The sequence below is a fragment of the Suncus etruscus genome, chromosome 18, assembly GCF_024139225.1.
Source record: "Suncus etruscus isolate mSunEtr1 chromosome 18, mSunEtr1.pri.cur, whole genome shotgun sequence".
Classification (NCBI taxonomy): Eukaryota; Metazoa; Chordata; class Mammalia; order Eulipotyphla; family Soricidae; genus Suncus; species Suncus etruscus.
The window spans coordinates 43,395,565-43,420,040 of NC_064865.1; the positions used below are offsets into that span (position 1 = coordinate 43,395,565).

General features: G+C 43.8%; 1 protein-coding gene across 1 annotated transcript in view; it reads right to left on the minus strand.

The window, feature by feature from the left end:
• Positions 1 to 201: 201 nt before the first annotated feature.
• Positions 202 to 24,476, minus strand: part of MCUR1 (mitochondrial calcium uniporter regulator 1) — a 29,042-nt gene continuing 4,767 nt past the window's right edge. Inside the window, exons 2-9 of the mRNA XM_049765273.1 lie at positions 21,730 to 21,852; positions 16,669 to 16,772; positions 15,389 to 15,490; positions 14,373 to 14,414; positions 13,337 to 13,408; positions 6,558 to 6,611; positions 3,328 to 3,442; positions 202 to 414 (exon numbers count right to left, since the gene is read on the minus strand). Coding sequence (XP_049621230.1) covers positions 359 to 414; positions 3,328 to 3,442; positions 6,558 to 6,611; positions 13,337 to 13,408; positions 14,373 to 14,414; positions 15,389 to 15,490; positions 16,669 to 16,772; positions 21,730 to 21,852 — 668 coding nt within the window. The 3' untranslated portion in view covers positions 202 to 358. The remainder of the gene's footprint in view (positions 415 to 3,327; positions 3,443 to 6,557; positions 6,612 to 13,336; positions 13,409 to 14,372; positions 14,415 to 15,388; positions 15,491 to 16,668; positions 16,773 to 21,729; positions 21,853 to 24,476) is intronic.

Consider the following 24,476-nt stretch of genomic DNA (forward strand, 5'->3'; position numbering starts at 1 on the left):
GTAAATGGAGACTCCCAACTCCTTGATATGACTAAAGGCTTAAAACTAGAGAATTTTTCAGTTTCTGTAGAGCTGTGCCACCATTTAAAGCAAGACCACTGTGCCGTTGAGCTGATCCCTCAGAGGTCTGCCCATCATCATGCAGAGTGGCCAAATGCATGTTTTGCCACAGAAAAACCCAGAACACGTGAGATGCATGACTTCTTTCCCTTTGTTTTATGTCCATATTTACATATAATAAATAATCTGGATGAAATCCACATCAAGGTTAAAATTTAAAATTGGAGAATGGGTTGGGGGGAGATGAACAATCTGGCATTAAGGCCCCAAACAGGGATCTCTTTCAAAAAACACTTCATTAGATCCAGAGGCGATAGAATCCCAGAGCGACCGTCAAACATGTAAATACAGACCCTGGAAGAGACATGGAATTGAGAGCAGCATTAGTGCCAATAGTTATTTAAGAATGTACTAAGGGGGGGGCAGAGTGGTGGCGCAGTCGGTAAGGTGCATTAGCCTAGGATGAACCTGCTTCCCATATGGTCCCCCAAGTCAGGAGCAATTTCTGAGTGCATAGCCAGGAGTAACCCCTGAGTATCACAGGGTGTGCCCCCCCCCAAATGAAAAGACTGTACTAAGGGGGATGGGGTGAAGTGATAGCACAGTGGCAGGGCATTTGCCTAATTGGCCGACCCGGGATGGACCCAGGTTGGGTTTCTGGCATCCCATATGATCCCCCGTCTTTTTCTCTTTCTTTCTTTCTTTCTTCTTTTCTTTTCTTTCTTTCTTTCTTTCTTTCTTTCTTTCTTTTTCTTTCTTTCTTTCTCTTTCTTTCTTTCTTTCTTTTTTTCTTTCTTTCTTTCTTTCTTCTTTCTTTCTTTCTTTCTTTCTTTCTTTCTTCTTCTTTCTTTTCTTTCTTTTTTCTTTCTTTCTTCTCTTTCTTTCTTTCTTTCTTCTTTCTTTCTTCTTTCTTCTTCTCTTTCTTTCTTTCTTTCTTTCTTTCTTTCTTCTTTCCTTCCGTCTCTTTCTTTCTATCTTCTTCCCTCTCTCTCCTTCCTTCCTTCCTTCCTTCCTTCCTTCCTTCCTTCCTTCCTTCCTTCCTTCGTTCCTTCCTTCTTCTTTCTTTCTTTCTTTCCGTTCCCTTCCTTCCTTCCTCCTTCCTTCCTTCCTTCCTTCCCTTCCTTCCTTCCTTCCTTCCTTCCTTCCTTCCTTCCTTCCTTCCTTCCTTCCTTCCTTCCTTCCTTCCTTCCTTCCTTCCTTCCTTCCCTCTCTCTTTCTTTTTTCTTTTTTTTGTTTTTTTTTTTTGGGTCACACCTGGCAGTACTCAGGGGTTACTCCTGGCTCTATTCTCAGACATCACTCCTGGCAGGCTTGGGGGACCATATGAGATGCCAGGATTCGAACCACCGTCCTTCTGCATGCAAGGCAAATGCCCTACCTCCATGCTATCTCTCCAGCCCCAGGAGTGATTTCTTAGTGCAGAGCCCAGAGTAACTTCTGAGTGCTGCCAGTTGTGGCCCAAAAAACCAAAATAAATAAATAAATAAATAAAATAAAATAAAAAATAAAATAAAATAAAAAAAATTCCAAAGCAAAGAAAGAATGTAATAAGGACTGGAACCATAGTAGGAAGGGCACTTGCTTTGAATGCAGCCAACCTGGGTTTGATCCCCAGCTTCCCATATAATTCCTGAATTAGCCAGGAGGGACTCCTAAATACAGGGCCTCCAGCTCTGAGCACTGCTGGCTATGGTCCCTAAACCAAAAGAAAATTACTAAGAAAATACACATGGAGCCAGAGCATAGTACAGTGGGAGGGGTACTTCTTTGCAAGCAGCTGACACAGGTTGGATCTCTAGCATCCTATATACCCTTTCTCTGAGCTCTATCAGGAATGATTCCTGAGCACAGAGTCAGGAGTAAGCCCTGAGCACTGCCTGGTGCCCTGCCCCCCCCCAAAAAAAAAACAATAAAAAAGGAAAGATATATGCACCTACATTGAAAAAGCAAGACTTTAGTGCTGTGTCATATTCCATGTAGAAGCAGGCTATTAAACAGACCCCCCTACACACACACACCTGGAAAACATCATCTTCACAGTATAAATGTGGCCACAAATTCAAGAGAACTTTTCACTTCAAATTTAGATTCGGTCATAAAATAATATGGATATTATCCTACAGGGATCTACTTTTTAATTTTGTGAATAAAATTTCATGACGAAATACCAGAGCAACTAAATTATAAATGAATTCAGTCTGTCAATTTGAAATAAAATAATGCCTACATATGTTTTTTACATAATAATCCCTCCTTCCTTTGACTCAAAATATGCAAGACAAAATATTCCTTATAGCAACTAAGGCAAGGTGATCAAAAACCTTTCCTTGCTTCAGTAAAACATTCTGTCTTGAATTTTACACACACACACACACACACACACACACACACACACACACACACACACACACACACACACACACACACACAGAGAAATTCAGGGGCTGGAGAGGTAGTACGGTGGAGAGAATGCTCATCTTGCATGCAGATAACTAACTTCCCATTGACCTAGCTTCAATTTCTAGCACCCCATATGGTCCTCTGAGCCCACCAGGAGTGACCCCTTGAGTGCCAATGGATGTGACCCCAAAATAAACAAATAAAAAGTCCAAATAACGGCAGTTTCATGGTAGCATCTTATCAAACTCCACCAATTGTAAAGCACTTCATAATATTTACTAAGCAAAAAAGTTAATCATAATATGATCCGTCCATCTGCTAGAAATTCAAAGTGTCCATCTAATTTCTAAGATGTCTGATTGTGGGGCCGGGGCGGTGGCGCTAGAGGTAAGGTGTTCGCCTTGCCAGCGCTAGTCTAGGATGGACCGCGGTTCGATCCCCCCACGTCCCATATGGTCCCCCAAGCCAGGAGTGACTTCTGTGCGCATAGCCAGGAGTAACCCCTGAGCGGGTGTGGCCCAAAAACCAAAACAACAACAAAAAAAGATGTCTGATTGTGAAGAAAGTATTAGCATCGATGAAGCTAAATACCTGCTTTTGACTCACTTTTTTTCTTTTTCTTTTTTTGGATTTTTGGGCCACATCTGGAAATACTCAGAGGTTGCTCCTGGCTCTACGCTCAGAAATAGCTCCTGGCAGGCTCAGAGGACCCTATGGGATGCTGGGATTCCAACCACCATCCTTCTTCATGCAAGGCAAACGCCCCACCTCCATGCTATCTCTCTGGCCCCTTGACTCACTTTCTACATTGCATTCATTTTAATTTTTCAGTTTACCCGTGAACAACCGCAATACAAAATAACTTACCAGCTAAATATTTAATGTTGTCCAGTTTGTGGGACTCCAGCATAGTCTTAAGGCCGGCAACTTCAGTGTCAATCTTCCTGTCAGTTTGCGTGACCGCCCGGTCTTGCTGGGCATGCTGGTAAGGTAAACAGAGGCACAGTGTCAGGGCCTTCCAGTGCTGCCCCCTCTGCTGACAGTTCTAGAGCTCTTTTCCACAGGTACATTGCAGGGAAGTTGGGTTAAATGCAGATCATGTGGACACAGGCCTGCTTCCTTCTTTCTGAATTATGAAAAACAATAGGGCCAGAGAGATAGCATGGAGGTAAGGCATTACCTTGCATGCAGAAGGTCAGTGGTTCGAATCCCGGCATCCCATATGGTCCCCCGAGCCTGACAAGAGCAATTTCTGAGCGTAGAGCCAGGAGTAACCCCTGAGTGCTGCCGGGTGTGACCCCCAAAAAACAAACAAACAAACAAAACAATACCGCAGGGTCTGCCTCTGGCATGTGTTTCCTGAAGCCATCTAGTCTCAGTGGCAATAGAGATGTTTAATCCTTCTATATTCCTTTCAGTGGAAGGGACACAGAAGCCCTTTTTGAAAAATGAGCAGGGGACAGAGAGAGATGCCCAGAGATTATGGCACTTGCCTGGCATGTGGCTGAGCCTGGTTCATCCCTTGGCACCACACTCGGTTCCCAGAAAACTAGCAGGATCCCCAAGAGTATCTGGTGTGCCCCCACCACAAGACAAAACAAAATGATTAGAATATCTTGGTAGTCTGAAAGCCATAGTGCTTGGTACTATTTCTACTTCCTTCCCTTTTTTTTTTTTTTTTTGGTTTTTGGGTCATACCCATTGGCATTTAGGGGTTAATGTTGATTCTGCTCTTAGAAATCCTGGCAAGCCTGGGGAACCATATGGGATGCCCAGGATCTAACCCAGGTCTGTCCTGGGTCAGCTGTGTGGAAGGCAAACGCACTACCACTATGCTATCACTCCGGCCCTCCATTTCTACTTTTATTTATTTTTGTTTTTTGGGGCCACACCTAGTAATGTTCAGAGGTTACTCCTGCTATGCAATCAGAAATCGCTCTGGGCTTGGGGGACCATATGAGGCTCTGGGGGATCGAACCATGGTTCATCCTAGGTCAGTCACATGCAAGGCCAACACCCTACCTCTGCGCCACCACTTCAGCCCCCGGCCCTCCATTTTGAAAGGTTTTCTTCTTCTATAGAACCAAGAATGGTACGGCTTTAATTTTAAGACTTGGTTAAATGGTCTATTTTCTTTTCCATTCACAATACAGTTAAATTAGATATATAATTAACTTCCAAACAGTGAGTTTGATTGATGTTGTAATGCATGAAAACATTGGAAATACATAAGTAAACATCCTTGGGAAATTAAACAGTTCTGAGTAGCTAAATAGTTAATAAAAATATGCATTACAGAAATATGCCTGAGTAAGTAAAAAGGCAGCCAAAAGAAGTAGTCGAGTATTCTCTTTCGTGGAAGTCCCTAGTAAGTTTCAAGTTCCTGATAACTTATGATAGAAACAATTAACTGTGGGGGTTGGAGTGGTAGCACAGTGGTAGGGCATTTGCCTTGCACGCAGCTGACCCAGAAAGGAGACAGATTTGATTCCCTGGCAACCCATATAGTCCCCTGAGTCAGGAGTAATTTTTTTCTTTCTTTTTTTTGTTTTTGTTTTTTTTGTTTTTTGTTTTTGAGTCACACTTGCAGCTCTTAGGGATTACTCGTGGCTCTATGCTCAGAAATGCTCCTGGCAGGCTCGGGGGACCATATGGAATGCCAGGATTTGAAACCACCATCCTTCTTCATGCAAAGCAAATACCCTACCTCCATACTATCTCTCTGGCCCCAGGAACAATTTTTTAGTGCAGAGCCAGGTGTAACTCCTGAGCGGTACTGGGTGTGCCCCCCCCAAAAACACACCATAAAAGAAAAAAGTAATTGTATGTCTTGAGTTAAAATAGAGTTCAGTAGGCTGAACAGACAAATGAAGTTGGGGTGGGGGAGGGCCGGGGGGTGGGTGGGCAGGAGATGCTTGCCTTGCATGTGGCCTGGCCTGGTCTGATCCCTGGCAGCACATATGGTCCCAAGTACTGTTAGGAGTGACCTCTGAGCAGTCAGGAGTAAGCTTTGAGTACCACCAGGTACCCAAACAAAATATTTAAAAGAATTGGGGGGGGGGGATGCCTTTGCTTTTTATTCTACAATCTCAGAGATGGAAACTTCCAAGATGATAAAATATTTTTGTAAAAAATCAATTCCTAGACTAATTGGCTTCTGGGTAAGGACACAAAGGAGCTGTAGGCAGGTCCCTGCTAAGGCCTGTCACTCTCATGCATGCTGATAGTGGCACAGTGAAGGCAGCAGAGCCCCTGACTGCATGTGGTGGGACTCAGCAGTTGGCATATAGGCTTACAATGAGCATCTCCTGTACCACTGGCCTCTGCAGGCAGGCCCTGGCCCCTCCTCACAGTTGCTCTGATGGCCCAATACCTGGGCAAGGGTCCTCCAGGGTTTGGGGGCAACTCCCTTAATCCCCAATGTCTAGGTCCAAACAATAAAATGGAATCCAGCCTTCCAAGAAAAGGAAATTCTAGGGCCTGAGCAATAGCACAGCGGGTAGGGCGTTTGCCTTACATGTAGCTGATTTGGGTTTGATCCCTGGCATCCCATATGGTCCCCCGAGCTTGCCAGAAGTAATTTCTGAGCACAGTCAGGTGTGGCCCCCAAACAAAGTAAATCCATGGAAAGGAAATTCTTCAATATGCATTAAATTTAGGGGCTACAAAAAACCAAATCTAGGAAGAAGGCTCAGAGCGTTAGGTGCCCACACCATGTATATTGGAGACCCAACTCTGAACACTGGACACCCCTGGATAGTTCCCTGACTACAGCAGGGGAGATCCCCAAACCAACAGGACAAGTGTTTCAGGGTGATTCCATGAAGTCACAGAAAGTAGAAGTGTCATCGCAGGGGCGGGAGGAATAGGAAATGAGGAGTGAGACAGTTTCCGTTCTGCATGATGAAAATGTTTCAGCTCGGGGTGATGACGGCACAAATAAGGGAGTGGATTCAGGCACAAGGAAACAAATCTCAGGACAACAGGCCTGCGTGCTCCATGCCCAGAACAGACCGCTACACACTGTAGGAACCATGCGGAAGGCAAACCCGAGATCCTGAGCTGGAGACCTGAAGTGAGTCCGTCCCATTTCTTACCAGGGCCACCATTTCTGTCCTTATTTCCAGAAGCTTCCTTTCATTCATCGAGTACTGCAACCAACAGGAAACATCAGTCAAAGTCCTGCTTATACTTTCTCTCTTTTTCTTCTCTGAATCTGAAACACCCCACTTTAGAAGTCACCTTAGGGATTAAACAGCTGCTTCTTAAACCTTACTTCTCTCTTTCTTTTTGGTTTTTTGGGCCATACCCGGTAACGCTCAGGGGTTACTCCTGGCTATGTGCTCAGAAATTGCCCCTGGCTTGGAGGGGACCATATGGGACGCCGGGGGATTGAACCAGACACCTTACCTCTAGCGCCACTGCGCCGGCCCCTGCTTCTCTCTTTCTGCCCTATTTCTCTTTGCATTTCATATGACATCTCTAGGCCCCTCACACTTATAGATACAGTTGCTATAAGTATAAAATAATAGTTATAGGGCCAGAATGATAGTACAGTGGGTAAGGTATTTGCCTGGCATGCAGCAGACCTGGATTTCATCCCTGGCATCCCCTATAATCCTTCAAGCCTGCCAGGAATGACCCCTGAACGCAGAGCCAGGAGTAAGCCTTGAGCATCACTGGGTGTGGTCCAAATTTCCCCTCCTCACCAAAAATTAAAATAGCAAACGAGGGGCCGGCGCGGTGGCGCTAGAGGTGAGGTGTCTGCCTTGCCATCGCTAGCCTAGGACTGACCGCAGTTCGATCCCCTGGCGTCCCATATGGTCCCCCAAGCCAGGAGCGACTTCTGAGCGCACAGCCAGGAGTAACCCCTGAGTGTTACTGGGTGTGGCCCCAAAAAAACAAACAAACAAAAAAAGCAAACGAAGGGCCAGAAAGGTAGTTTAATGGATTGATGCATGTTATTTTATTTGGTAAATTTGATCCCTGGCCCCACATATGGTCCCCTGAGTACTGTTGGGAAGTACTCCTGAGTACTGATCTGGGAGTAGCCCTTGAGCTCTGAGAGGACTAAGCTATACAGTTCCTCATAAAGTGTAAACTCAAGGCTCTGAGTGTGATCCCCAGCACCACTGGCATGCAGAATAAGATACTGGTCATACTGCCATTGTGTTGTGGTCTCTGCAGCACAAGTGTCTGATGTCTTGTGCTCCAGATCTCTGATGTCACCCCCAGATACAACAGGAACAGCACCCATAAAGGGAGAGGAGAGAGTAAAACACCTGTGAAACTGTGACTAAACTAGTTCCTGGAAAAAAAAATTTTTTTTTTTTTGGCCACACCGGCGGTTCTCAGGGGTTATTCCTGGCTCTGCACTCAGAAATTGCTCCTGGCTCCTGACCCCATGGGTTGCCAGGGATTGAACCTATGTCCGTTCTGGGTCAGTCATGTGCAAGGCAAACACCCTACTGCTGTGCTACCACTCCGGCCCCCAGGAAACCAATTTTTGAGGTGGTCAAACCATGCTGGCTGGATGAAGGAAAGTGAGAATGAATTTGCTATAGTAAATTTGTCCCATAAAAATCACCAATAAGGGGCTGAAGAGATAGCATGGAGGTAAGGCATTTGGCTTTCATGCAGAAGGACGGTGGTTCGATTCCCGGCATCCCATATGGTCCCCTGAGCCTGCCAGGGGCGATTTCTGAGCCTAGAGCCAGGAGTACCCACTGAGCACTGCAGGTTGTGACCAAAAAAAGAAAGAAAGAAAGAAAGAAAGAAAGAAAGAAAGAAAGAAAGAAAGAAAGAAAGAAAGAAAGAAAATCACCAATAAAAGTGGTCCAGAGTTGGGGTTTAAAGATAAACTCCAGAGGCCAGAGAGATAGCATGGAGGTAGTGCATTTGCCTTGCATGCAGAAGAACGGTAGTTCAAATCCTGCCATCCCATATGGTCCCCCGAGCCTGCCAGGAGTGATTTCTGAGCACAGAGTCAGGAATAATCACTGAGTGCTACCGGGTGTGACCCAACTCCCCCAAAAATAAATAAAATAAAATAAAAATAAAGATAAACTCCAAGGGGGCCGGAGAGATAGCATGGAGGAAAGGCGTTTGCCTTTGATGCAGGAGGTCATCGGTTCGAATCCCGGCGCCCCATATGGTCCCCCGTGCCTGCCAGTAGCAATTTCTGAGCCTGGAGCCAGGAATAACCCCTGAGCACTGCCGGGTGTGACCCAAAAACCACACACACACAAAAAAAGATAAACTCCAAAATTTCAGAGTAAAGACAAAAGGGATAATGTAAAACCCTTCAGAGCAACCCTAAGCACTGCTGATTATACCAAAAGAAAGCAAAATAAATAAATACATAGATAAAGAAATAAAATCTTTACTAAATTGGTATTGTCATATAGAGGGGAAAATTATTTGCTTGGAAATATTTTATTGCTTAATATATATGGAATATTTTACCAGGACTAGCATCGGTGGAGATTGTCACACAGCATTACTTAAAAGAGAAACAAACCTCACATCACATCCCAAAAGGACTGTGACTCAAAAATCAAGACAGACATTCTTGAATACAGGCAGGGGTGGGGAAGGAGGGAGATGGGGGACATTGGTGGTGGGAAGGTTGCACTGGTAAAGGGGGGGTGTTCTTTTTATGGCTGAAACCCAACTACAATCATGTTTATAATTAAGGTGTTTATTAAAAACAAAATAAAAATAAAAATAGAAATCAAGGCTTTCTACAAGGGGAGCTATGCCTCGGGTCACCACCAGAGGGCAGGCGGCACCAGGTCTTTTGTGCACCCTAAACAAAGGGCCCCTCCAGGCTTCCTGAATTCAATACAGACCTTTGGTCTGTCACAAGAGCCAGTCAAGTCTCAAAGTCTCAATGCATCAAAAATCAGTGCATGATTTTTAAACAAATAATTATGAGGTTCCATCTCTGCAAAGCAGATTCTCAGGCTACCCTGCTTGTGAAACTGGCTTATCAGCAGTTATTTTAGCTGAATTATTAAAAACTAAGTGGGTAAGGTACTTGCCTGGCACAAAACAGATCTGGGTTTTATTCCTGGCATCTCATATGGTCCTTCATCAATGCACATGAAATAGATGCCAGCTGCATAACAACAGACTACCTTCCACTTCAGAGCCATCTGAGTTTAGGGTCATCAATACCTTCTCAGCGAGGTTAGGGACTCATTTAAAAAAAAATCACTGACTTGGGGCCAGAGTGGTGGTGCAAGTGGTAAGGCATCTGCCTTGCCTGTGCTAGCCTAGAATGGACCGTGGTTCAATTCCCTGGCATCCCATATGGCCCCCCAAGCCAGGATAGATTTCTGAACGAATGGCCAGGAGTAGTCCCTGAGCATCACCAGGTGTGGCCCCAACCCTCCCCACCCCCAAACTCAGTGACTTTTGGGCCAGAGACAGTGCAGCAGGTAAGGTGCTTGCTTTGTCTATAATGGTTGACCCTGGTTCAGTCCTCAGTACTACCACATGGTAGCACAGCTGGGAGAGATACCTGAGCACAAAGCCAGAAAAAAGCCCTGAGCGGGCCCGGAGAGATAGCACAGTGGCGTTTGCCTTGCAAGCAGCCGATCCAGGACCTAAGGTGGTTGGTTCGAATCCTGGTGTCCCATATGGTCCCCCATGCCTGCCAGGAGCTATTTCTGAGCAGACAGCCAGGAGTAACCCCTGAGCAACGCCGGGTGTGGCCCAAAAACAAAAACAAAAAAAACCCAAAAAAACAAAAAAACCAACCAAACAAACAAAAAGCCCTGAGCACTCCTAGGACTGACTCCAAAACAAAAAATAAAAAAGCAAACAAACAAAAACCATTGATTTCTCAGCATAGCTACAGCATCCTTCTTAATTGAGTGAAACCAGCATTTTTGCTAAACACACAACCCATAAGGCTATTAGGTCATTAAAAGTTTCTCCTAGATAAAGTGATATGCATACTACCCATTCATTAACAATATTGGAAACCAGTGTCTAAAAGAAAAAAAAAAGGGAGAGGAGAGAGAGGGAGAGAGCAAGAGAGAGAAGAAAATTGTCTGCCATAGAGGCAGGTAGGGAAGAGAGCAGGAGGGAAGGTGAGTGAAATTGGGGACACTAATGGTCAGAAATATGCACTAGTGAAGGGTGTTGGACATTGTATGATTGAAATTCAATCATGAACAACTTTGTTACCAGAAAAAATTCTGTATTATGGACAATCTTGTAACCACGGTGTTTAAAAAAAGTAATAAAAAAGTGGGGCTGGAGAGATAGTATGGAGGTAAGGCATTTGCCTCACATGCAGAAGATCAGTGGTTCAAATCCCAGCGTCCCATATAGTCCCCCGAGCCTGCCAGGAGCAATTTCTGAGCGTAGAGCCAGGAGTAATCCCTGAGTGCTGCCGGATGTGACCCCCACCCAAAAAAAATTTCTCCTACAAGATAATCACAAGCTCAAGACAAATGTTTCAGTGACATCTCATGGTTAAAAAAAAAATTAGGTCTGGAAAGGATTTTCAGCATTGACCCTCAGCACCCCTGGATCTATCATGGTGGTACCTGAGTTCCACTGACTGTAATGCTGGGCTTGGGTGCCACTGAGAAGTCCCCCCCCCTTCCACTGCAAGCTGCACGTGGCCTTTAGAAAACTCATCACGGGGCCCGGAGAGATAGCACAGCGGCGTTTGCCTTGCAAGCAGCCAATCCAGGACCAAAGGTGGTTGGTTCTAATCCTGGTGCCCCATATGGACCCCCGTGCCTGCCATGAGCTATTTCTGAGCAGACAGCCAGGAGTAACCCCTGAGCACTGCTGGGTGTGACCCAAAAACCAAAAACCAAAAAAAAAAAAAAAAAAAGAAAACTCATCACATTTAAAAGAAAAAATTTCAGGGGCTGGAGAGATAGCACAGCGGTAGGGTGTTTGCCTTGCAAGCAGCTGACCCAGGACCGATGTTGGTTCGAATTCCGGCATCCCATATGATCCCATGAGCCTGCCAGGAGCGATTTCTGAGCAAAGAGAGAGCCAGGAGTAACCCCTGAGCACTGCCGGGTATGGCCCAAAACCCAAATAATAATAATGATGATAATAATAATAATAATAATAATAATAATAATAATAATAATAATTGCAATTGTCTGAAATGACAGATGCTGGTCTTACCTGTATGATAATTTTGCAATATATACAAAGATCAAGTCATCACACAGCTTACCTGAGGCTTCTATCATATTAGATGCCACTCAGATCGCAGTAAAAGGATTAAAATAAAAACATTAAAAGAGGGGCCGGGCGGTGGCGCTAAAAGTAAGGTGCCTGCCTTGCCTGCACTAGCCTTGGATGGATGGACCGCGGTTCGATCCCCCGGTGTCCCATATGGTCCCCCAAGCCAGGAGCAACTTCTGAGCACATAGCCAGGAGTAACCCCTGAGCGTTACTGGGTGTGGCCCAAAAACCAAAAAAAAAAAAACAAAAACAAAAAACAATAAAAGAGAGCCAGAGTTAATAGTGCAGGGGGCTGGTCACTTGCTTTGCATGTAGCAGACTCAGGTTTTTTTGAGGGGTCACACCCAGCAGCGCTCAGGGTTTACTTCTGACTCTACACTCAGAAATCACTCCTGGCAGGCTCAAGGGACCATATGGGATGCTAGAATTCGAACCACCGTCCTTCTGCATGCAAGGCAAATGCCCTACCTCCATGCTATCTCTCCGGCTCCTCAGACTCAGGTTTGATCCCCATCATCCTATATAGTCAGAACCCACCAGGATTGATTCCTGAGTCAGGAATAACCCCTGAGCACCACAGAGTGTGGAACCCCCCCCCCAAATAAAACCTTAAACATTTGAGTGAAAACTCTGGGAGATAACTGCATTTATATGTATTTTCTTTAACAGAGTCCTATTTCTCGTTTTCTCATGTCGGATACATCATAGCACAAGTTGTTACTCCAATATGGTTATCCTTCAGCTAAATTATCCTCAGCCTACATTCTGTGACCTCTTTTTGCTGTATTATATGCATGGCACTATTTCTAATAGAAAATTTCAATTTAATATACTTAACAGATCGTTTCCAATTTGCATTTCAAAGCAAAATGTCATTTTTACGTTTTGGATTTTAATGTATAATTTCGTATGATCAGCTTAATAGTATTTAAGATAACCAACTTCATCTTTGTAAAATCAGGACTTTTGGTAGTTCAAGTCAATCATCTAGATCAAAAGCAAGTTTTTTTCAATGATGTCTCAGTGACATGTAATTTAATGTCTTTAAAATATTCAAACATGATTTGACCTGGATATTTCATTTTAACGTTCCTTTTGAAGGTCTCAAAATTCAAGTCCTAATTCAAAATATAACTAAAAAAAGAAGACACAAGGGCAGGTGCTATAGAACAGCACGTACTATGTAGCTGATTTGGGTTGGATCCCCAGCACAACACACAGTCCTCTCTGAGTTACCAGAATGATCCCTGAGCTCAAAGACAAGACTTATGCCTGAGAATCTCTGAGATTGGCCCCAAAAAACAATAAAAAGAAAATTAAAAGAAAAATAATGGGCCAGAGCAATAGCACGGTGGTAGGGCATTTGCCTTGCACATAGTCAACTTGGACAGAGCCAGGTTCGATTCCCAGCATCCCATATGGTCCAAGAACAATTTCTGAACTCAGAGCCTAGAGAAACCCTTGAGGACTGCCAGGCGTGGCCCAAAAGCAAACAAAAAAAATGAAAAATAAAAAAAAGACACAGTGTTCAATACTGGTGAACAGGTAATACTTAATAATGTTTGTAAACTGTATGTAATTTTACACATTACTAATCAATGTTCCTTCCTAAGAAATTTATACACATCCTGTTTTACACAGAGAAACATACCAATTCTTTTACTCTGCTCTTCTCCAGATTAAAGTCTAATTTGGTATCTGTTCGGACTTTGATCACTTCATCCTAGTAGGAGAGCAAATAAGAAAGAAAAGAAATTGCCAGTAAGAAACCAAATGCATGGAGAACCCAGTCTGGAATTTGCCTTCTGCTGTTCCTATCTTGGGCGGGGCAGCCAAAGTCAAGGACAGGGGCAAGTTTGGGCAGAGAAATGGAGCCAGAGCCTGGTGTGTCAGAGACATGTGGACTTGGCCCAGGGATTTCCTGCCATGAAAATACCCCAATGAAGGTGGAACTCATGTTAAGCTGGGCTACTATTGCTTGCACCTCAAGATTTCTAGTATCAATTCTTTGGAGAATTTATTAATGTTGTTCCATAGACAGCGTTGGAAAGCCGAAAAGGAGTGAAAAATATAAGTCAATTCTAGCTTAAATAAAGAAAGCCTCATCCTGATACTTATATAAACCTCTTTTTTCATTAATGCCAATGTCCTTTCTACGTAGAAAAATAATTAAACAGCAGGCCTGATGAGTAGTTTAGAATCCCATGTAATAATCTTAAGGGAGTTCCTCCAATGAAATCTAAGGGCTCCACAAGGCTACTTTAGGAAATTGTAATTTAAAGAAGAATTAATTCTTCTAAGAACATGATTTTCTTAAGGAGTTTGGCGGGTTGCGACATCAGTAATTTATTCCTTGGTTGTGTTTTAGCTAAATCTTATGCACTTAAAACTTTTTAATGTATTTGGTTGGTTGTTTGGGGGTCACAATGGGCAGTGCTCAGGGCTTACTCCTGGCTTTGAGTTCAGGAATCATTTCTGGAAGATTTAGGGGACCATATAGGCTATTTGGAGTCACACTCAGGTCAGTCTCATGCAAGGTGAACACTCTCCCCACTGTACTATTGGTGGGCCCCAATTTTTCATACTTTTGGGATATATAAATGACATATTTAATATAGAATTATGAGTTTCAGAACATATAAAGCTTAGGTAATTACAAACAAGTAGCACATGGAAAAAAGTCTCACCATTACTTGTTGTTTTAGCTGATGCAGTTCAAGTTTAATTTTCTAAAAAACACATTATTAAGAAACAAGAGGATATAGTTAGAAGCATAGAAGACAAAATTAAACTTAGTAATAAACCAATGTTAAAGCATGTACTTATACACAAGTTCTTGCTTCCTTCAACATTCATATGGCTGCTCTAATAATACAACATGAATTGGATAAACTCAGTACCACAAAAGATGATTTTTTTCATATGAGGACAGTGCTACAGGCAAGTGTGTACCTTCAGATATTTCTTTTCCCTTCCTTCCTTCCTTCCTTCCTTCCTTCCTTCCTTCCTGCCTTCCTTCCTTCCTTCCTTCCTTCCTTCCTTCCGTCCTTCCTTCCTTCCTTCCTTCCATCCTACCTTCCTTTCGTTTTTGGGTCACACCCGGCAGCGCTCAAGGGTTACTCCTGGCTCTACACTCAGAAGTTGCCCCTGGCAGGTACGGGGACCATATGGGATGCCGGGATTCGAACCACCATCCTGCATGCAAGACAAACACCTTACCTCCATGCTATATCTCCGGCCCCATTTTCAGATATTTCTTAAAGGTTATATAGATAACACAACTTTCAGAACCAAAACCAAAAGCAAACGAAACAAACAAAAAAAAGAAGTTCTAGAATAGACTATGTTGATCAAATTAAAAGCTTCAGGGGCCGGTGAGGTGGCGTAGAGGTAAGGTGTCTGCTTGCAAGCGCTAGCCAAGGAACGGACCGAGGTTTAATCCCCTGGTGTCCCATATGGTCCCTCCAAGCCAGGGGCGATTTCTGAGTGCATAGCCAGGAGTAACCCCTGAGCATCAAACGGGTGTGCCCCCCCCCCCAAAAAAAAATTAAAAGCTTCCTTTGAAGGTGGGTAAGGCAGGGAAATTCCACCTCTTATCTCTTGGGCTATCTTAGTAGCAGTTTGAAAGGTTTCCTGATGCACATTCAAGTAGATACAGCTCAGTGTTTTAAAACATCACATTTTGTAAGCTCTTTAGCTTTACCTCGTTTTCTGCTCGGAGGGCTGAAAATTCACTCTTCTCCAAGATAATCATGTCCTTTTTCACGTTAGAGATCTGAGACATGATTTGCTGAAGAGTGATCTCCTAGGAAGAGAAACATAAAATATACAAACTGGTCAAACCTCAGAAGCTCCTTCCAACTGTCTCTACCTTAACCACCTTAATGAGAAGCAGGAAGGGGACAACACGAGCATAACAGCACGTCATCCTGGATTCCACAGTGAGAGGAAATAAATAAAAACATTGATCCTGTTTCCTGAGCAAGTGCATGAAGCCCTGGACGCCAATCTAAGTGCCCCTGAGCAATCAGCCTCAGTTCTGGCACATTCCAGTTTATTCAAGAATGCCAGAGTAGGGGCCAGAGCAGTGGCATAAGCGGTAGGGTGCTTGCCTTGCATGCGCTAACCTAGGTCGGTTAGATCCCCCGGCGTCCCATATGGACCCCAAGCCAGGAGCGATTTCTGAGTGCGTAGCCAGGTGTAACCCCTGAGCGTCACTGGGTGTGGCCCAAAAAGAAAAAAAAATGTCAGAGTAGAAGAGGCCACTTCTCAGCATCCTTTGAGGTTTTTTTTTTTTTTTTTTTTTTTGGTTTTTGGGCCACACCCGGCAGTGCTCAGGGGTTACTCCTGGCTGTCTGCTCAGAAATAGCTCCTGGCAGGCACGGGGACCATATGGGACACCGGGATTCGAACCAACTACCTTAGGTCCTGGATCGGCTGCTTGCAAGGCAAACACCACTGGCTATCTCTCCGGGCCCACATCCTTTGAGTTTTATGCTTTCTTTCTTTCTTCTTTTTTTTTCTGGCTTGTCTTCTTGTTGTCTTTAAATGTCAGGGATTAAACCCAGCCAGGACCTCACAATGCAATGACAGTGCCTGACTGAACCGTATCTCTGGTCGTGAGTCATGAGTTTTTGAGCAGAATTCTATAATCGTTGGCCAATTAATTAGCTTTGAATAAACACTTTAAAAATGCTGACATCATTTGTTCTCAACTATGGTTAAAATGATGACATGCTTGTCAAGAATATAAAATCCATGGGCCCGAGTGATTGTACAGCGGGTAGGACTTGCATGCAGATGACCCGGGACAGACCCAGGTTCAATCCATGGCATCCCAGATGCTCTCCTGAGCCTGCCAGGAGCATTTCTGAGCACAGAGCCAGGAGTAATCCCTGAGTGCCTCTGGGTGTGCCTCCCCCAAATGTACCTAACAAATAATACCCCAACTTTAGAGGTTACTAAAGCCCCAAACAGAGCTACCTGCTGCATCTTGGTGACCATGTCTTTGTAGACGATATCCAGGTTGGTGTCCAAAATCTTGACCAAGGCAGATACAATGATTTCTGCTTGTTGAGTAGTAAACCCTGAAGAGACAGAGAGATCATCATATTCAGGAGAATGCCAATGGTTGGGGGAAATAAATCCCAACCCTTGACCAGAAGAGAACACCTGAAAATGTAATATTCTGAAGACCATCTGGGTTCAGAAACCAGTGGAAAAATTAGTGAAGGGCCTAAAGGAACTAACTGGTGGCTGTCACTCTGGTGTCTCATATGTGTCTCATAAGTCTGCCTCTCCTGGCACACAAAGATCTGGACTGAGGATGAGTTTTAATTTCCTTCCCAGAGGTTATATCTTCAAAAATGCTAAAATACATGGAGTATCTGCAAAGCAAGGTCAATGTAATAAAAATTCAAATGCAAAAAAAGCCAGGTCAAAATATACCACCAGTAGTATTGCTCTCATGATTTTAATAGAGTCTGGTAATCTTTGTCATTTTCTGTGCTATCTCAATTTTCTACAACTTTCTATTTTTGGTTTTTCAGTCACACCCAGCTGCGCTCAGGGGTTACTCCTGGCTCTATGCTCAGAAATCACTCCTGGCAGGCTCGGGGGACCAGATGGGATGCCGGATTCAAACCACCATCTTTCTGCATGCAAGGCAAATGCCCCACCTCCATGCTATCTCTCCGGCCCTCTACAACTTTCTTAAGTTAAGGTTGTGATTTCCTTAACTTGAAAATGTTAGCTAAAAATAATTTGCTTCAGTGGGAAAGCTCAATTTCTTATACTCAGCACAACTCAACCAAATCATTAACTATATAAAAGGAAGTTCAATTGTTAATTTAATGTTAAAAGGCAAATCAATTCTTTCATTTTCCCTCTACTATGTTCCTCAGTCATTAGTGGAGAGACCTGAAAGGGAAAATATATATTGAAATTCAATAAATGAGGTTAAATGAAATTCTGTCAAGTTTCATTTCAACAGTTACTATTTTTTTTTTTAAATCACTTGAGGTAGTAACATGTATTATGTTGTAAATTCTCCATTCTTTTTTTTTTTTTTTGTTTTTGGGCCACACCTGTTTGACACTCAGGGATTACTCCTGGCTATGCGCTCAGCTTGGGGGGACCATATGGGACACCGGGGGATTGAACCACAGTCCGTCGGTCCGTCCTACGCTAGTGCTTGCAAGGCAGACACCTTACCTTTAGCGCCACCTTCCCGGCCCCTATGTTGTAAATTCTAATAAAATGTCTGATGGGCCGGGGCCGGGCGGTGGCGCAAGAGGTAAGGTGCCTGCCTTGCCTGCACTAGCCTTGGACGGACCACAGTTCGATCCCCCGGCGTCCCATATGGTCCCCCAAGCCAGGAGCAACTTCTGAGCTCATAGCCAGGAGTAACCCCTGAGCGTTACCGGGTGTGGCCCAAAAACCAAAAAAAAAAAAAAAAAAAAAATGTCTGATGGGCCGGAGACATAGGACAGCAGATAGGATGCTTGTTTTGTACCTGGCCAACTCAAATTCAATCCCCAGCATCCCAGAGTGCCCTTAGCATTTCCAGGAGTAATTCCGGAGCACAGAGCCAGGAGTAACCCCTGAGCATCATGAGGTATGGACCTCTAAAATATTAAAAATAAATTTCTAGGGGCCAGAGCACAGTGGTAGGGAATTTACTTTGCATGGAGCTGACCTGGATGGATCGCTTTCTAATTCCGTCATCCCATATGGTGGTCCCTGGAACCTGCCAGGGGCAATTTCTGAGCACAAAGCCAGGAGTAACCCCTGAGTGCTGCTGGGTATGAGTCAAAAACCAAAAAAAAAAAAAAAAAAAAAAAAGAAGCCCAAACCCAGAACAAACAACAACAACAAAAACTCTAAACAATCATTCTAGTAAATACTTCATCAGTAAGAAATAAAGAAAAATGCATTGATCCTTGCTTGAAAAAAAAAGTTGAACTGATATAATTTGATTTAACATGGAACTATAATTAAAATTAATCCTTTAAATTTGTTTCCTTGGTTTTGGACCACACCTAGAGGCATCATAGGGCCTTATATCTCAAGAGGTCAAGCGCAAGCTTATGCATGCCAAACATGCACCCCAGTCCTTTGAGCTATCTTTTGAGCTCCCAAATCTTTCAATTATGTATCCATATCTAGAAAAAAAACATCACTGGAAAAATCTCTGCACCAAAATGTTGACATTGGTTGCCTTTGATGTACTGAGATTCAGAAAGACATTTTTTTATTTCTATTTTTTTAAATTTAAAATCCTATACATAGATGTACATGGAATCTACTGTACTGAATGAAATAAGTCAGAAATAGAGAGCTCGACACAAAATAGTCTCACTTATCTATGGGTTGTAAGAAAAACAAAAAATAACATTATGGTAATAATTCCCAGTGATAGTAGAGATCAAGGCTGGAAGGATTGGCTCAGTCAACATGAAGCTATCCAGAGAGGTGAGTGCAGCTAGGAACACAATTACACTAATAATTAGCATGACAATGTTAATGAGTGAGTAAAGTAGAATGCCTGTCTTGAATACAGCAAGAGTTGGGGGCATTGATGGTGGCATTGCACTGGTGAAGGGTGGTGCTCTGTTTATGACTGAAACCCAACCACAATCATGCCTGCAATTGTGGTGCCTAAATATTTCATTGAATAAAAAAGTCTCTGATGTCTGAGATTCATGGTGGCACATGAGACATCATATTTTGGATCTTAGCTGGCCTTGAAAAAGTGTAATAATGGACTCATTAGACTGTTTATGTCTCTGTCAAGTTTGTTTCAGGGATATAACCACTATTTTCTTTCATATAGCCATCCTGTTTACTACTACTTTAATTTAAGTGCTGGTGAATACCCTACATCAAGGATAAAAATAGTTCATGTGGGTCTTGTTGACTGTCTCCTGAAAACTGATTATTTTTCAAATGGTCATCATAAAACTTTTTGGGCTGACATACCTATAGTGTCCTTCCCAAGCCAGGGTGATTTTTGAGTGCATAGCCAGGAGTAACCCCAGAGAGTCACCAGATGTGGCCCCAGAATCCAAAAACAAAACAAAAAACAAACAAAAACATTGGGGCCTGTGAGATAGCACAGCACGGAGGGCATTTGCCTTGCATGCGGCCAACCCAGGTTTGATCTATGACATCCCATATGGTCCCCCCCGCCCCAACCTGCCAGGAGTGATTCCTGAGCGCAGAGCCAGGAGTAATCCCTGAGCACAGCTGAGCGTGCCCTCCTCCCAAATAAAACAATGTCAAAGATGGGGAAGGGAAAAAAAAATCTCTTTAATCTTCTAGCTCCCTCTGACACTTTCCAAAATCAATGATGCTTCCTTCAGGTCATCCCATTTGAGGCTATACCGATGTGCCCACTGTCTTTAATGTTTTTTTTTTTTTGTACAATGTCTTTAAATGCAAGAATATGAAATCCACAAGAAAGGGAGGGAAGGAGGAAGCAGGAAGGCTTGTGCTTATCAAGGTAATGTTGGATTCTCTCATCTCTTTTCTAAATTCCAAGCTGAAAGATGTCTAGCTGAAAAAAAAAAAAAGCCCTACTGTTTTAAGTTGGAGACGAAAAGCCATAGAAATTATGAGAGAGCACTGACATTTTCTCCTTTCAAAGTGAATTGAATTCAAGTAAGTTATTTAAGTCTCAAAGGGGCTTTGATGGGGGCTGAGGAGAGGGAAGATGAACAGGATCAAAGATGACCCAGGCTTCTGAAGGGGAACTGGCCCCCAGACTGTCTAACTCACCCCCTTATCTTTCCTGAGCCCAGAAATTCACTTTCTGTCCTGGGTAAGGACAGAAAGTAGCTTCTCGTAAAGGGAGAAAGTACTTGAAGAATAAGCACAGGTACCTCTGAAGTTTTTGATTTGAGGGCCTTGCTCTGCACTCAGGAATTATTCAGGAATTACTTCTGTCTGGCTCATGGGAGCACATGGGATGCTGGGGGATTGATCTTGGTAAGGCAAGCAAGCACCCTACTTGCTGTACTATCACTCCAGCCCCACAACAGGGATATTGTTTTTAAAGGCATAACCCATACTCATTGAAAATTCTGACTTTGAGAATAAGTATGTTGCAGTTTACAAAATTTTAATTGGCAGTATTGCTAGAGCAGTAGCACAGTGGGTAGGGTGTTTGCCCTGCACATGGTCAACCTGAGTTCAATTCCCAGCATGCCATATGGTGCCCCAAGCCTGCCAGGAGCAATTTCTGAGCTCAGAGCTAGCAGTAACTACTCAGTGTCATCAGATGTGGCCCAAAACAAAAACAAATAAAAATATTAAATATGATGAGCAAAGAGATAGTAACAGGGTTAAGGCACTTGCCTTGCATGCTGCTCAACCTGAATCAATACGGGCTGAACTGACTTTGATCCCTGGCATCCCATAGGGTCTCCTGAGCAAGCCAGGAATGACACCAACATACAGAACCAGTAGGAATCCCTGAGCACTGCTGGGTGTGGCCCCCAAACCAACAAAATAAAATAAAATAAAAACCCACACAAGATAAAAAGATCATTTTTGTGTTTCAGACAATTGTCATAGTATTCATTTCTACTGCGACTTAATGATATCTAAATTTTAATCTTTTTTGTGGGGGCACATCTGTTGACGCTCAGGGGTTACTCCTGGCTATGCTCTTAGAAATGGCACCTGGCTTGGGGACCATATTGGACACTGGGGGATCGAACTGCGGTCAGTCCTAGGCTAGCGCATGCAAGTAAACAGACACATTACGGCTTGCACCTCCACTTCGGCCCCAATATCTAAATTTTAGATGATGATGGTTTCTAGAGGGATTTATAAAAATGCATGTTATTCGGGAAAAAACAAAAAGAGAAAAAAATGTGTGGGAGATGCCTCAAAAGCAATCAAAATGCCCTCAAACAAAGACATTAAAACGAGCTGCTCTCTAAGATTACCTGCAAACTGAAAAGCCAGAAAAAGGAGAATTGATAGGACAGCTAAGAGCCACAACAATTAGGACCACCAGGCGGCCAGTGATCGGATTACCATTCTGCTCCAGCACACACACTAAGGCATGTGTGTCAAAGAAGAGTTTCCTGCTTCCTCCACATGAGGCGAAGTCTTTGTTTTTATGCTCCAGCTGCAGACACCCGGTGGATAGACTCAGATCTAGGAGGGATGGGATAAAAAAGGGTTTCAAACAAGGTCTCACGTTAAAGGGAAATAACGCAATGCCATGCAAAACAAAACAAAACAAAAAACACAGGTATACTGTTATACCATTTTCCTGAACAGCTCTGTTGAGATCTACTTGCACAGAACTCACCATTCAATCCCTAGAACCCACTTATTTCCAGGAAACCAGGATCTTCCTTTGAGAATAATCAGAATTGTGACTTCTCCTCCTCCTACCCTTCTACCCCACATACCAATATGAATTTTATTTTTATTGTTTTAAACTTTATTATTGATTGATTTTTGGACCACAGGGGTTACTCAGGGGTTACTCCTGGTTCTGTACTCAGAAATAGTCCCTGGCAGGCTGGGGGACCATATGGGATGCCAGGAATCAAACTGGGTCCCTCTTGGGTCCGCCTCATGCAAGGCAAATGCCCTACCACTGTGCCATCTCTCTAGCCCCACCAGTATGAATTTTAGAGCATTTGCATCACCCCCAAAAAGAAGAGAAGTCCTGTCTGGGGGTGGAGCTATAGTACAATGAGTAAAGTACTTGCTTTGTACATGGTCAACCCGAGTTCAATCCCCAGCAAACATATGGTCCCCTTCCAGCTGAGTACCACCATGAGTGTTTCCTGAGTGCAGAGCTAGGAGTAAGCCTGAGCAGTGGCCCAAAAACAAAGAAGAAGAAATTCTGTTTCCTTGAGTTATCATTCATTAACTTCCCTTCTCTCCCACCTTCTGCAACCCCTAATCTAGTCTCTCTCTCTCTCTCTCTCTCTCTCTCTCTCTCTCTCTCTCTCTCTCTCTCTCTCTCTCTCTCTCTCTCTCAGGAGTTTTCCCATTTCTCTACACAGGCCACACAAACATGGAAAGCACATTGCATTTGGATAAACAGGTTCCTTTCACTGCTTCCATCTTCCTGTCCTCTGTGTCAGAATCTCACTCCTTCCTATTGCTGAATAGTCCTTCCAGGCATCAATCTACCGTGTTCTTAAACAATTCATCAGTGGAAGGACACATAGACAGTAGCTATGTCTTGGATGTTATAAGTAATGTGAACCTTCAGGCAGGTTTTGTGGCATGTTTTCAAGTCTCTGCATATGTATGTAACTAGGCCTGGCACTACTATATCTCAGTAGAACTCTGCTTACCTCTGAGGGACTCTGCCAGCTCTTTCCACAGTGGTCACACTATTTTATGTTCCCAAATACAGTCTATGAGGGGTCCAGTTTTTCCCATTTTGGGGGTGTAGGTGATGCTGGGCCACACGCAGCTGTACTCCTGGCTCAGTGCTCAGGAACCACTCCTATTGGTTCTTGGGGGACCATATGGGAAGCTAGTAACTGAACCTGGGTTGGGTGCATGCAAGGCAAGTGCCCTATTTGTACCATTGCTCCAGCCCTTTTCTTCCCATTCTTTTTTGTTTTGGGGGGGCACACCCGGTGATGCTCAGGGGTTACTCCTGGCTATGTGCTCAAAATTCACTCCTGGTTTGGAGGACCATATGGGACGCCTGGGGATTAAACTGCAGTTCGTCCTACGTCAGTGTGTGCAAGGCAAATGCCCTACTGCTTGTGCCACTGCTCTGGTCCCATCCCATTCTTAATAATAAGCTGTAATTTTCTTCTAATTCCAAGAATTATTATGATTATTATTAGGAGAAGATTCTGGCCCCATTCATTCTGACTTTTATGGTGCAAATTTAATTCATCTAAGGGCCGGAGAGATAGCACAGTGATAGAATGTTTGCCTTGCAAGCAGCCAATCCCGGACGAATGGTGGTTCGAATCCCGGTATCCCACATGGTCCTCCATGCCTGCCAGGAGCAATTTATGAGCACAGAGCCAGGAGTAACCCCTGAGTGCCACTGGGTATGACCCAAAAGCCAAACCAAACCAAATCAAACAAAACAAAAACTAATTCGTCTATTGAGAGTTCAACAGTTTGCTCACTGTCTGAAGAGAGCAAAAAGACAACTCCTACTCTTTTTTTTTTGGGGGGGGGTTTGAGTCACACTCAGCAGTGCTCAGGGGTTACTCCTGACTCTACAATCAGAAATTGCTCCTGGCAGGCTCAGGGGACCACATGGGATGCTGGGATTCGAATCAATGTCCTTCTGCATGCAATGTAGATGCCCTACCTAAATGCTATCTCTTCAGCCCCCAACCTCTACTCTTAACACTTTGCTCTTCAATATTCTACAGGAAGTTCAGAAGAAGCAGAATCCTACAAGGAGGTCCCTGGTGGATCTGACAGCTGCAAGCTGTGGTTTCTAGCTTGCAGCCCCTGGAAGGAGAAGGCGCCTAAGCTACAAGTCAGTCAGCATCAAGATCCCAGTGATCCCAATGGTGGTCAACACTGCAAGCTGAGAAAACAGCACATGCAACCATTATTTCATGTGCCTGTGTGTGAGAGCAAAACAAGGGCCCTTCAAATCCAACAGCCAACAGCTGCACAATAGTACAAACTCTAGGCAAGGTTCTACAAGGCCTGCACAAGTCCCACCCACACTGACCCTTTCTGTCTTCTGTTTTCAGTACTTTCTTTTTTTTTTTTTTGGTTTTTGGGCCACACCCGGCAGTGCTCAGGGGTTACTCCTGGCTGTCTGCTCA